The 14,237-nt window shown below is 39.5% G+C and overlaps 1 protein-coding gene across 1 annotated transcript in view; it reads right to left on the bottom strand.

The window, feature by feature from the left end:
- KIAA1549L (KIAA1549-like ortholog) overlaps positions 1 to 14,237 on the bottom strand; it is a 67,569-nt gene that overhangs the window by 19,383 nt on the left and 33,949 nt on the right. Inside the window, exons 12-14 of the mRNA XM_009892697.1 lie at positions 9,743 to 9,921; positions 7,898 to 8,115; positions 3,068 to 3,197 (exon numbers count right to left, since the gene is read on the bottom strand). Of these exons, the coding sequence (XP_009890999.1) occupies positions 3,068 to 3,197; positions 7,898 to 8,115; positions 9,743 to 9,921 (527 nt within the window). The remainder of the gene's footprint in view (positions 1 to 3,067; positions 3,198 to 7,897; positions 8,116 to 9,742; positions 9,922 to 14,237) is intronic.

The following is a 14,237-nucleotide window of genomic DNA, read 5'->3' on the forward strand; positions in this document are numbered from 1 at the left end:
TTGTTTTACACCAAAATCAGCCTAAATATTTTCTGCCCTAATATAAAGCTCATTAGCAGTGTAGAGGTTCCAGACTGCTTCATTGTAGCATTCGCTCTACTCACAATTTTCTGTAAACGTGTTGGACATGTTAATGAAGTGTCCTTAATCTACTTGCTAGGTGAAAGTGATGATACTAATCCCTGTTTGCAGTATTTAAAATTGAAACATAGGTACTGTTCAATAATGTTCATTTATAAAAGATACTATAAAGGCAAGTAATAGAACATCAAACAGCAGAATGTGCACTCTAAAATAATACAAAAGGCTATGTATTCTATACGGACAGGTATGTAACTATCGACCTCACATCCTGACCAGTTTTTAGCTCTGAGAAACAGAACCATGATTCAGAGAATTATCACCAAAAAAAATCATTACAGGGAATTAAATATTTTTAGAAAACCATAACTGAAATATTAAACCATATTTAAAAAAAAAAATCAATAGTATGGAATGGCAGATTTCTGAGCTCTTACTTCCCTTTCCTATTTAACGGACAAGGCAAAATCAGGCAGATCATAAACTCTCAGGATTTGCTTGTGGTTATGAATCTAGCAGCTCTGGAGTTTTCTTCAACAATCTGGGGAGTCCTAGTCTCTTTTTCTTAAAAAAAAAATAATAATTATCATGGTTGAGAAGATAAGCTCTGCAAATCACCTGGGCATACTGATAATAGCTCAAAAAAAAAAAAAAAAAAAGGAGAGAAAGCAATTTGTTAATCTGTAAAAAAGATCTCATGACATGAAGAAAATACGGGCTATTTGTTCCATTAATTTGATCATTTGGAACCACTTATGAAAGACAAATTTCACCATTCATCAGTGGGACTTGTTGCTGAATAGTCTGTGAGGAAGAAGTTAGCAGGAGTCCGGGAAAGCTGGAACCTCTGTTCTAAAGAATGACACAGCAGTTGTCAAAAAACCATACAAGATGTTACTTGATAAAAAGAGATAGACACAAGGTTCAGCATACAAACCAGCGCTTTTTTCAGTGATCTTTTTCACCCATTTTCAGAGGTCAGATTTGCAGAGGTGTTTAGCTGCACTGGTGAGATCCATATGAGTTCCATGCACAAACAGAGATGTAAGTACCCACCCGTGGGTATCCGGGGAGACAACGCCTGTCAGACACTCGGCACAGCTCTGAGGAACCTCAAAACAGGCGCGAGGGAAACCAGCCCACGCTGCGCGCTGAGGCTCGGGAACTAAATTTCAATATCCTGTCCCATTTTCCCCTGGCATTCTTCTGCTTTCAGACAGCAAATACATTCAGAGTTAGAAGAGGTGCACTGCAGTGAATCTGCAGCGTGTCGGGCAAAAGGAATTTTATGTAACTTGTCAGTAAAAAAAAAAAACAAAAAACCTGTGCCACGGCCAGCTCACCCAACTGCAACCTTAAAAGAAAGGTGAAGGCAAACTTGTGTGTGATGTGCACAGATCTTTGTTTATCATTGTTTTTAGGACTTTTCAGAATCTGCATAAAGCTTATTAATCTACTTTCAAGGTTTTAAACAATTTTTCTTTAAAATATGTTTTATATATAGTATACACAATATATTATAATGTATTTTCTGCTAACTACTTATGGCATATTTATTTTGAACTAATAACAGGAGGTCATGCTGGTTCCCAGAATGTTTTCAACATTCATTTCAGGAAGACATCTCCTATGAAAAACTACCTTTTGTTATCATATTAATAAAACCTCTTGCTTTCTTGAAACATATGTTTTCCAGAATACTGAGGGAGGCTGGCTTGACAATGTTTTTATTACCTAAGAAAGCTCCAATAATAAAGGAAACATTTAAGCTTTTTGCACAATGTAAAACCTACTTTATCAGGTTTTACCGTTCTTTTTCCAAGCTAGAGCAATGTACCCGAATGCCTCAGAAAGCAGCGAAGCAGTCATCCCACTTACATGGCACAACATGACTCATGCAATCTGACGGGAAGTGTCCAAATGCAGGAAATCATTTAAGAAATCTGACACCTACAACATGCCCTGAAGAATTCTGAAAAAGATTTAAACTTCGCTGAACACATCCCCTGACCTTGCTTCATTCCTTCACCTTGCTCAAAGCGCATCCCTGGCAGCTGAGAGAGTTGACAATTAAGCCCCACACAAAATGCTTGTCATCTACAGAGTTTAGAGGATGAACCACCACCAGATGAACTTCCCTATTTTCCAGAATGGATTAGACATTTTCCGGGGACTGATCTTCAGGGATAGCTGAGCTACAGCATGTTGTACACCTGGTGAAGGACTGAAAATTTCAACATTACTGCAGTGTGGGGACTGTTTTCACCTTCATTCTGGGTGCACACAGTATCAGCTTGCGCCCAGCGTATGTTCGGACTGCACAAGACAATTAATCTAGCCTTGCGTTGGCTGCGTGAGTTCCTTGGACCATGAGCCAGCATCTCATCCGGCTAGTTATCACATTTACCTATTCAAAATTCTCCCAGTTCTGATGTAGTAAGAGGACAATTATCTGTTCCTAGGGGATTTCCACAAAACACTGACATCTGGATTTAAGTGAAACTCCCAGAAGTTGTTTGTCCATTTTTCTGAATCAGGGGAGCAGTATCAGGGGTACAGAACTAAGGATTTTAATTGCAATGAAAATAAGCTTAGTATCATTTAAGTGGCTGCATACTTAGAATAACTATCTAAATTCAAAATGTAATACTTGGCAAATAATGCATTTCACGGTGTCCTGGTTTAAGGTGAAACAGGACGAATTTTGTTCAGTAACTTTGCTTCTTAGCCGGGCCTAAACCACGACACAGGGCAAATGTTTTGTTTGCATTTCAGACTGTAAAATGGAATACAGCTATAAAGTACGTGAAAGAGTCTGTGCTCTGAGTATCCTGAGACTTTTTGAGGATGCTGAGTGCACATAACATACTGCAGCGTTGAATACCCAATGGCACTCTGGCTTATAGCTCATCAATAGTTTCCTGGGTTTAGACATAAGTTAAGACTTTACTGAGCAAATTTCACTGCATATATCTGATAAACTTACGTCATATCCACTGTTACGGATTCCACGTCTGGGTCTTTCTCGAGTCACAAGAAGATCCATCTCAGTTTCTCCTGGGCTAGGACTGTTCAAAGACTGCCTGCTTCTGTATACCGAGTTCTTCATCGGTTGCCTAGAAAACATGAAACAAGAAAACAGTAAAACGAAAAGAAAACAAAAAAGTGACAGGCAGCAGTTTTCATACTTACCTTTATTCTAAAATGATGAGGTCCATAAAAATGCTGCTTTATTAGAGGCTATTGTTTCTATGTATATGGAAGTGCTGAAAATCAATAACGTTATTAAGAGATCATTAAGTTTGTTTACTGTTAAAGAAAATAAAGCTACGTAAAAGACATGGGCATCATATGTGGGAGCTTATCAGATTAAATATGTCCCAAGAGGATGTCAGAACCCTTTTAACCTCAGATGACACGATTCAAAGTCATAAAAAATAAATAGGTGCTATTACCAAAAATAATACACACTTAGATGGGGAGCAGAGATTTTGGTCGCTGATCCTGAGCAACGAGAGAGAAGCGGCGTAACGCTCCAGTGAAATAAACACCCAGCAAAGTGAACGGGAAGAGAGGCAGGAGTGGGAGGGAACTGCCTGCAAGATGCTGTTTTTAAATAGCCAGTTTGGTAACTGGCCACAACTTCATCAGAGCGCCGTACTCTCTGGGATTAAACCGCTTCCAGTGTAGCTCTGAGCAGCACTGGAGCAAAAGGATGCCACATTGTATCCTCAGAAGCAAAGGGACTAGAAAGACAGCATATAACTCAATACCCAAAATATCCTGCAATCTTTCCAACGCCACCATTTCTTTCCTTGTTATCGGTTATACAAAACTGAACACAGCATTTCTCTGTAAGATACAGAACATAGCTATAGTACATAAACTCTTCCGGAGTGGTTGCCAAATCGTGATACAGGAACTTCACGCTTCATCAAGCTGCATCTTTTATGAAGGCTACATCTAAACCAAAAAAGTTTAGTAGATGCTGTTCTCATAACGTGTCTGGTGGTTAGTTATTTTCTTGAAGAGCTGAAAGCAGAAATTTGAGAGGGGCTACTGACGGGAGAAGGCTTCGGTGACTTTTCCATCATTCTATGCTTGCCAGGTAACGCAAGAGGAAATGCAACCCTGTGCTAATATTTGATTGAAGGGCAAAAAATGCTTGCATTAAAGCAAGGCAGTGGCTGAGAGCTCTATGTGAGTTAATAAGTAGGGTAAAAATAAGGTCGCCAGAGTTTTAAATGTTTGGGACTACCTGAGCTGATTACAAAGAGATCTACTACAATATTGAAAAGCCTAGGACCGCTTCTGTATGGGACATAAGAGGAAACCATGTTAAGTAGCCTCTGTGCCATTCAGCAGTTACAAGGGTTTCATTGTTTAACCTCTCAAGGACCATCAAGGAAGTGGAAACACAACACAGTCCAAATGAACTTGCCGATTCTTCAGATATTACAGATTTGGTTAGCAGAACTTTTTACCTTGACAGTTTAGAGCAGCAGAAACTGGTTTGCAGAAATCCAGACAGACAGACGTTTACATGATCAGATAGAATAAAAGGTAGAACAAAAAAAAAAAATAATCAATTTCACACTTCTGATTAAACGAAGTACTCAAACATGTACTTAATTTTAAGGCAACTTTCAAAAACATCTGTGTGACTTTTAATCAAAAATCTCCATGCGCATGTTTGAAAATCCCAAATGCGCTGCCAAAGCAGAAGACAAGCAGAGGTTTTGGAATAAGTTTTCCCTATAAATGTAATATTGAATAAATTAAAGTGCCTTATCTTATTTCTTCCAAGACTACACTGCCAGTATTACCGGAAAACATGGGGAATTAGGTTATGCTAAGGCTAATCAGATCTGACAATCTTTATGTTCCTACATTAAAGGTCTCTAAGATTTCATACACGTTTTACAGTAGGTCCATAAATAAGTAGGTGATGCAGTTGTGATATATTTTCTAATATTTCTAATAATTTTCAAATATACAACTCTCTGATACATGCAGATTCTTGACCTGATTACAAACTATTAAAGAAAAACCCAGAATAGTGCATATCATCAGTAGACTCTTAAAAATTGCCTTGAGATTGCCAATTAGCTCATTTAAGAAAGTTTTACTAATGAGAAAGGAGGTATGAACGCTAACAACTGGCATTCAAATGGGTTAGCAATTGCCTTCTGGGAACACAACTGGAACATTTTAAAACATGAATTTTATGGTACAGAAGACTCAAAGGTACGAAGAGGACAAAGCTGTTTGTTCTTGAACAAATCAAATTATTTAGCGGTGATATTTTGTAAATCACTTTTAAATGCAATTTAAAACAAATCCAAAATGCAAAGGTGATCTTGAATAATGTGATCAACCACAGCCTTATTTTCTGATATATTTTGGAAATGTTGTAATAATGTGATTTAAGTTAGTAGAATATACACAAAAGAGAAAAGAGTGGAATAGACCTTTTCCCTAGAAACTTTGAAATCCTTTACTTACCCCAAGTGATGTTTTAAAAAAAAAAAATTAAAATTCAATTTTTCAGTTTTTAATTGCTGGAAATATAATGATACAAACAACGATACAAAGCAGAAAAAGTTAGAAATCAAATCTTTTCAATTTTGTGCTAACCTAGATTGCTTTAAAAGCAATTTTATTTTGTTACGGAAATACAATTGTATTGATTCATTTACCAATAACCAAACCACACATTACCTTGCAGTATTGTTCAAGGTTTCTCTCCAGCAGTATGCCATTTTAGCCATCTTAGTTAGAAAAATGAAGACAATAAAGCTGTCATGCGTTGCAGCATGTCAACTTCAGTTTCAGGTCTTAGTTTGGAAATTTTAGCATAGACTTTGGAACTGGTTTGTTTGCAAACATCTGCAACATCTGTGAAGTTCTTTAAATGCTTTGTGTCATTGCAGAAAGTGCATCAGAAACGGTTCGTCTCTCTTCCTACGTAGAGATATAGACTATATATTTAACAAGTAAATCCAGCAGTCAGCCTTTTATGGTTCAGCTACACAATGAAATCATTCCTCTACAGCAGTATACCTGCCTTCAAGCAGTTTACATCATGCCAGCGATCACTATCTCAAATAGACTATGACAGCTTTACACAACACATTAGAAAGCACACAGAAAAAATGTATTCCGGGACCTTTCAGCACATTGGCACACGAACAAACATCAGTATATTTAACAAAAAGCAGATGGTTAGCATTAAAACTTCATGTGTAACGTTTTAAACATTTCCTACATGGCATGTGACACATAATAAATATCCAAAGTAATGCCTCAGTCCTTCACTATATGTACAACACAGTCATGTGTTTCTACTGTTTCATTTATGTCTTCTGGACAGACTGTGCAGACAGAGCAGGACTCCTGCTACTCCTCAGTATCTTACCTTTTCAGTTCATTTGGAGCAATTTATTCCTCCTTCACTGGAAAGCTGCACAAGCAAATGATGCCCCAGACCCTCCAGCAAGGACATAACATACAGTTAAGTCAGCATCTTTTTTCTCTATTGACCAGTGCAACCCTGGGAAATGGCCCATCAAGGGCAGTGTCCCTCAGTCATTTAACACTAGACCTATAGAAGTTCATCTGATCACAGGTTTTGCCCAGGTTCTAAGCCAACACTACTTTTATAATTCCCATTGCAGTCTTTTTCTTCTCTGTGCCCCAAGGGTAATTGCTAAAGTTGCACTATGTGCAAAGGCTGCGTCACCACTGATGCTTTGATTGCAGTCATGATTTATGCTCGTAGGAAAACTTTGGTCCTGAACTTTCCAGGAGATGGGATGCAAGATTGCACCTCTAGGCATGAGAACATTTCCAAAGGAACTGCACTTCAGCATCCCTTTTTCTCTCATGGATCAACTGCTGCTGGTCCCTCATTACAGTACGAACCAGTGCCCTTGTGGTGTGAGGTGCAATGGCAAACGCACTCTTATAATCCTTCACACCTCCACCACCCCTAAGGAAGAGGAATCTGCGTACTGTGCCATTCCTTGGCTGGGACTGGTGTGACCTCCTCTTTTCTATGTCTCAAATTGTGCTTCAGAGAGCACCAGCAGTGGAGCAGGTCCACCCACCCACCCACCCACTGTAGGCTGAGGCAGAACCAGCATGTACGCTCCCCCCTCGTTCCTAAAATGGGGAGATGAATACTACTGGTGTGCCACCTTCAAGAGACAGTGAAGAGTTAATCAAACATTAGTTCTGTTATACAATATGCCAGCTTCACGTACAGATGAGCAAATTATGACTTTCTCTGTTAAAGGCGCAGGAAGATCACCAATACCAGGGACATGCACATCCTTACAGATCCCATCCCTGCAGGACTTACTGAAACACATGGACAGCGTACTGGTTGTGTTATCTTATGCCTACTGCAATAGTTATATTCAGATAAAATAATGACAAAATAACACCACCACTGAACTTCGGAAAAGAATGAATTCAGATGCTAACTGCCTGGCTTAAGACCACTCTCAGTATTACCAACAGAAACTACCACCGCTTTTTCTATTTACCTTACTTGGAAAATGACTCACAAGAACTTGCAACAGTCCCTTCCCTTATTTTTTTTTGTCTTTCCATTTCTTTCTTTTTAACCACATTGCAGTTTTACCAGATAACATACTTTCATAAATAACCATGGGTTGTATAAATTTTCTTTATGAAGTAGGAGGGACAGCTGACCATACAGCAAACAGCTGGCTCATTAAGAACGCCCCCTTTGATTCCCTGCAACCCCAACTTTCCTCCCAGATGAAGAATTGCTTATAAAAGATCTCACCTGGTCTTAGGCTCAGCAAATGGAGACGAGACATCTGCATCTGGATCCAAAATGTGGTCAAATTCTTTCTGATTTTTTTCATACATCCTTTTTCTCTCTGTCAGCCCCTTGTTGTTATCAACCTGTGGGAAATCATAGTACCCTTTCCTCTTGGCTTTCAAGCGCAGCTTGTTGCGGTAGTGTTCTATATCGGACTTCTGCTTCAAAGCCTTGTTCACCTAAAAGGCAAAAAGATGTTTAAAGCATGGTGCTGGGCTGGCTACTTCCAAAAGGTATTGTTGGAGTCTTTGATGCGCTGCATGTGTCATTTTACAGAGCACTTTTTGTACCGCACCGTGCCATCTGTAAGCAACGAGGAACTGCAAGTGAACAGAGTCGCTGCATTTTTATGGCTTGGCAGATGGTTAAATAATTTTAGCCTAAAAAATATGTACCATCACAACAGTGACTCAGATACACCCACTGAAGAAAAACACCGATGATGTTAGCCAACTGTCGTGACCCAATGCCATGCTTGCTTTTGGGCACCATGGGGAGAACTCCCCAATGAAAACTCTTCTAGGGTCCAGTAAATACAGAGACATCACCCCTCACTACAAAAAATAAGTCATCAGTGGTGGCTGGGGAAGAATTCTGGTCAAAGATAATCGTGTGTTCCTCTGGTTTGTATTCTTCCTTACAAATCTGTTACAGGCCAATGTCAGAGAGAGGATCCTCGAAAAAATGGGTGTTTGGTCTGACCTGCTACAGGCGAGGTGCCATGGATGCTCCTAAGTATGGAGATAATTTCCCTCCTGCTTCAAGTTGTCAGTTACATGGAAATGAGAAATTTACTTGGGCTTTGAGCTTCCAGAGTCAAATTCTACAGTATTCTCACAAATCTCAAGAAATGTATGTACAAGACAGCATGCAGCACCATAAATTGTATGTACAAGACAGCATGCAGCACCAGGAGTGCCATCCTGTTGACATACAGAAAATAGATGCTGAAATCTAAATTAGCCTTTCTCTGGGTTTGGAAACTACGTGGCACATCAGGACTTAAAATATAAGTATGAAATGGAGCATGGCAGACTGCTCTAATCCAGGCCCACATGGGAAGCCTGAAGATACTGTCTTTTACGGTGTCTCTGGCAGCAGCCCTCCCTGTTGCTTTTAAACAGCATCAGAGAGATTCAGGCTGATCTTTAAATGACTGTTGCAGTGTGAGTTTGCAAACAAGGCACCTCTCCGGCTTGTCCCCATAATGTTTAACAACTATATAAAAGTCTCAGTTCTTTGTAAATGGACCAGTCTTGATCAAATCTACATAAGAACATGAATAATCATACAAGTGTTGGAGCCAAAGCATGGTTTTTGGCCAGCGCCATTCAGCTTTGTTCCCAGGAAAAAATTGCACCCTCTGTGCGCAGGCTGGAGTGCCAACTGAGCAAAGCCGGGGTCCTGTTCCACCCCTTCTTGCTCCGAGTGAGATGTGTTGCTCGGTATTGAAAGATCAGCCTGGGACTCAGATGATCTGTATGCATTTCCATGTTCAGCCACAGAATTCATGTAGACAAAGACCTTATTCTGCTCTCTGCCTTCATTACTCATCTTGTTAAAACTACTATGATAGAAGGATATTGAGAAGGTAGGAATATAGATGATTGGCTTTTCCAAGGTCGTTTGCATTGCGAAAGAGCAGATCTTAAATTCTCAGACCTCCGAGCCCACAATGCTAATGGGACTTTACAAAGCATCAGGGTGAAAAGCTCCTACCAGTCCTCAACTGCAAGGGGCTTAATATTGTTCCCCCTGTGGATATAGCCAAGGAAACAGCTGGAGACATTATCAGACAGTCCTTACCTCTCCATTAATGATGGCAGATTCCTGGCTCCTATCTGATGCAGCGTGAACAGCAGGTAGAGCCACAGGTTTGATAGCTATCAGCTGTACCGATCCAGAAGAGGTGTCAAAAGGGTCAATGGCGGATTTGGCAATGTTATCAAACAGAATGCCTCCTTCCTCTTCATCGCTTATGGGCACTAAAGCACATCAAACTTACTCAGTATACACACACAGATATTTTTACTGCATGTTCAAGGTGAAATTCAGCCAGCACATGGTATAGATTAACGATGTGCTCAGTACACTCGAGGAACAAACCTGGGAGACCTTTACCTAGGAAAATAACCCCATTAGATTACAGACAACATTAGGTATTCAAAGAATTATCTGGCACTCCCCCAAAGAACGTTGATTTCCAATCTGCACTAATAAGATGGGAAAAAAAAAAAAAGGGGGAGAAAAAGAACGACACAGAAAATTGTATGAAAATGACAATGAAAGCCAAAGTACATCTTTTCCTAGGTTTCAGATGGAAAAGATGTAATATGCATGCACACACAGAGAGGTCTCCACTTGCCAAAGCATCAGTAATTATACCTGATCTAACCCAAGACTGCAGCTTTTTTGTCGCTTATACTGCAGAAGCAGGGGCATTCTCAAAATTTGAAAAATAAACCTACTGATTTTAGCAAAAGTTATTAACACTAAAAATGCCATCTATTAAAATGAAAGCATTACTGTTATATATTAAAACATGCTTAAGAAACTGATGGTTTCCAAATTTACGTTACTTTTTTTGCTTTGCGAAGCAGTACCTCAGGTGGCTGTAAAGTGAAACCATTAAATTTCTTAAGAGACAGGAGAAGACTCTTAAAATTAAATAGCATGGTGAAGCATCTTTAGTTGTAGATTTCTATATAAATTGATAACTCTTTCACATACAATTGGGCCCTTTCTCCTCCAAATTTTGTTTGTAAACCCGCATCATCTTGTCAGCTGTTGAATCTTAAACCTTTTATCCTCATTTTGGAATAAAAGAATGACTCTAAAGCATGAGCACAAATTCTACAAAGAGATTGTTGCAAACCTTTTTGAATAATTATGCTATTAGAGGGAAGAATGTTTGCTCCATCTCCTAACTGACAGGAGCAGAGATCCTCTGCTAAAGAACAAAGTGGTCTGCTCTAAATTTATTTCCTCTGAAAATACACTGTTTTAATATTTAATCACCGCACAAATTACAATGGACTTGTGTAAACTCAGCAGTTTAGACAGCCAGTGATTTTGGTAAGAAAATATTTGACAGTGGTAACATAAAATATGAACCGACTGAGTAAGCTTATTATCTTTCTGCCTGTGCTCAGTGTGGACTGGAGTTGACACTGTTTGAGCTTTTGAGAAATAGATGGGTTAAATCACTCTGTCATTAAATATTGTCCCTCCGGTTCCACAGAACTGTCCAAATATGATAGAAGAGTCTTTAGTGGGTCTGAAATCCCCTGGTCCCTCCTGGGGTTGTTCAAACACTCTGAATTTGTACGCTCACCGGAGCGAGCGGATCACAAGCCTGGTTCACTGAAGTTAACTGCCGGACTCCCACCGATGACCATGCTGCCAGGACACCGCACCAGCAGAATCAGATGAACGAAGAGATATTTGCCTGTCATTGACCGCACTTGAACAGAAGGGTGTTTACTTTACAATGAGTATAAAAGTGAAGCATGGACATTCTTCCCTCTGGGCAGTTTGAATCAGTTCAGTTCTCACGTAAGTCACCAGATGCAGTTCTGGAAGATGGGTGTTGTCTGTAATTCACCGCTGAAACTTCCACGCTACCCTAACAAAGTACCTCTGTTGTGATACGACTATCTCTGAGAGACAAAGTTTGTCCAAATTGTATTGTTCATGGACAAAGACGGTCTCTCATGATGCTTACAGCTCAGGTGAGCCTGGATAGTATCTCAGCAGCAGTCCAAGTACCAAGAAGTTGTAGAATCCCTTCCCTTGGCTGCCTGTCTCAGCATGTGCCTGAACCAGACATGCCCGAAAACCCTGGCTAAGCATCAACTAGCAAAACATGATTTTTTTCCAAACATCCTCTGTGTACCCTACTTTAAGTAGAAAGCACCAAGAAAGCACCAAGAAGTGCAGCTACGTTCCCACCCCAGTGTTTGAGAAGGACTGCGCTTGCTGAGACCTTGGCAGTGATCTCCAGACACCCACAGAGAGCATGACTCGCTGCAGATGCATGGCTTGTCCCCTCAGACCACATTTCAGACTCAGAAACCAAGAGTTTTGCTTAATTAAACAGAATTCCTCTCATTCAAAGACTCATTAAAGAAAAGAAAAAATTAAGGGCGAGAGAATCAGGAATCACAGATGACAGCTACTTCTGATGTGGTATGTTAACGCCAAAGATCACCCCGAGTATATCAGCCCTCTCATTTGTGAGCACATCTCCTGCATCTACCGCAGTGTAATTGGCATGGATATATAAAAGCCAAATGGGACTAGAAATTGAAAGTCTGTTCCACCTTAGCTTAGCATTCATTCATTAATTGGCATTTATAATATAAAAGCAGTTTTTTCCATTGCCCTTTTTCCACTGATGAGTGATAAAGAGAGTTTGTGATCTGCAGTTACTGGCACACTTCTATAGTTTGTATTGGCAGTGAACCATAAGCAAGTACTGTGGGAATTTTAATATTTGCTCCTATACATCCCTTTCCAAGAGAATTTACAGCAGGCACTTATAACGTAATCAAACCACAGCAAGCTCTAAACTTTAAAAAAAAAAACCAAAACACACCACAAATCAGAGGGAGCTCAGAGAAAAGTGGGGGTCGTGGAGTGTTTGGTTCTGTTGTGTGTTCTGGCCCTGGGCCAGCCCAGCCACCGACCGCCTCACCTGGGCAAGCGACTGATGGGCACAGGAAACTTCAGAAAACTGCCCAGTTGTTCTCTATAGTCACTCACAATAAGCATATTTGCTTATTATAATTAGCAACACAGATTTAAAATGATGCTTTTAATTTCTGTTTTTAAACAGATGCGTACCAACATTTTTATGGAGTCACTGTTCTACTCTTGCTTGCACTGTCTGCATGCACACATAGCGAGACTTAGAAGTTCAGTGGCAGAAAAGGGCAAAAACTGACTTAATCACCTACTTAACAGTAATTTCCCATCTCGGAAACATCTTCTGCTAGATATCTCATGCCACATGATCCACTGAGATTGAATTACTCCTCCTAATCTTCTTGTGACTGAGGTACACGTAGATATATCCAAAGCAATCATTTATTCAGGTTGAGTGCAAATTGCAGTGAAGCGCTGGGTTTTTGAAGAGCAGGACCATCGCTGAAGCTTTATCTCCACATCACTGTAGCTATTAGTATACAAGGTTTGCTAGATTAAAGCTGTTTCAGGTACGCTCACCTCCAACAGGGGTGCAGCTCCGCACTATTTCCAGCCGGCGATGCCAGCAGGTGGTGCTACCCACTCGTCCTCCAGCCAGTGGAAAAGGGGCTGTGGAACTGTAGCTCTGAACGCTTAAGAAACAATTACACAGGTGGAATATACTATTTTCATCTAGTTACTAATTTATATTAAAAAAAAAAAAGGAAGTTACACTTTTTTCAGCCTAAGATTTTGATATGAAGGCCATACAAGATTTCTTCTTCCCTCTCTCTTTCCGTCTACCTCGTCTTTCCTCCCCTCTCCCAAATCAAAATATGTTGGAAGAAAGAAAAAGAGGACTGAAAAACTTACCTGTAAACAAATAAATAAATAAAGAGTAAAGAAATCTAAATTACCTGCAGATCAGGTAATCTTACAGCAAAATACTTGAAACAAAGATATGTGCTGTCCTGCTCAGAAGAAACCATTTGACCAATTTTGGAAGTCCTCAGAAAAACAATGACATAGATGGAGAAAAAAACATGTGAAGACAAAACATGGGAAATGCTCGCAAGCAGGTAGATGTGCTCTGCCTTCTCTTAGGTCATTCAACAAAGCATTAAAAATTTTCAAAAATTTATTTTGTATGAAGGGAATGCAAACATTATAACCATACCCATAGTATGCAATGAATTCTCCGAGTAATAGAAGGGCTTAAAATAATAAGAAAGCAAATAGATTATATTAAATGAATATCATAAGTTTGACAAAGAGCAAACTATGCCACAGATCTAAAAGATTTGTGTATGAATATTTCAAACAAAACACCCGACTCTTGATTTTAAATTGATAATGGGGAAATAGTTTTCATTTTAAAGAAAATCTCTCTATATAGAAAAAAAATGGGAATTTTTCTACATTATCTAAATCATTCAATTTGTCAGTTGACTGTCTCTAGGAAGGTATGAACAAGAGCTCTTAGCAATAAAGAAACGTATGCTTCTGAAGCAGTTTATAAGTCTATAAGTAAAATACAAGTTTCCTAACAGCAGTATCTGAACCTATTCAGGACTGAAATGCCTCTCTACAAGATATTGCAGTATAAATGAAAACA

The sequence above is a fragment of the Charadrius vociferus genome, unplaced genomic scaffold (assembly GCF_000708025.1).
Source record: "Charadrius vociferus isolate BGI_N301 unplaced genomic scaffold, ASM70802v2 scaffold19, whole genome shotgun sequence".
Classification (NCBI taxonomy): domain Eukaryota; kingdom Metazoa; phylum Chordata; class Aves; order Charadriiformes; family Charadriidae; genus Charadrius; species Charadrius vociferus.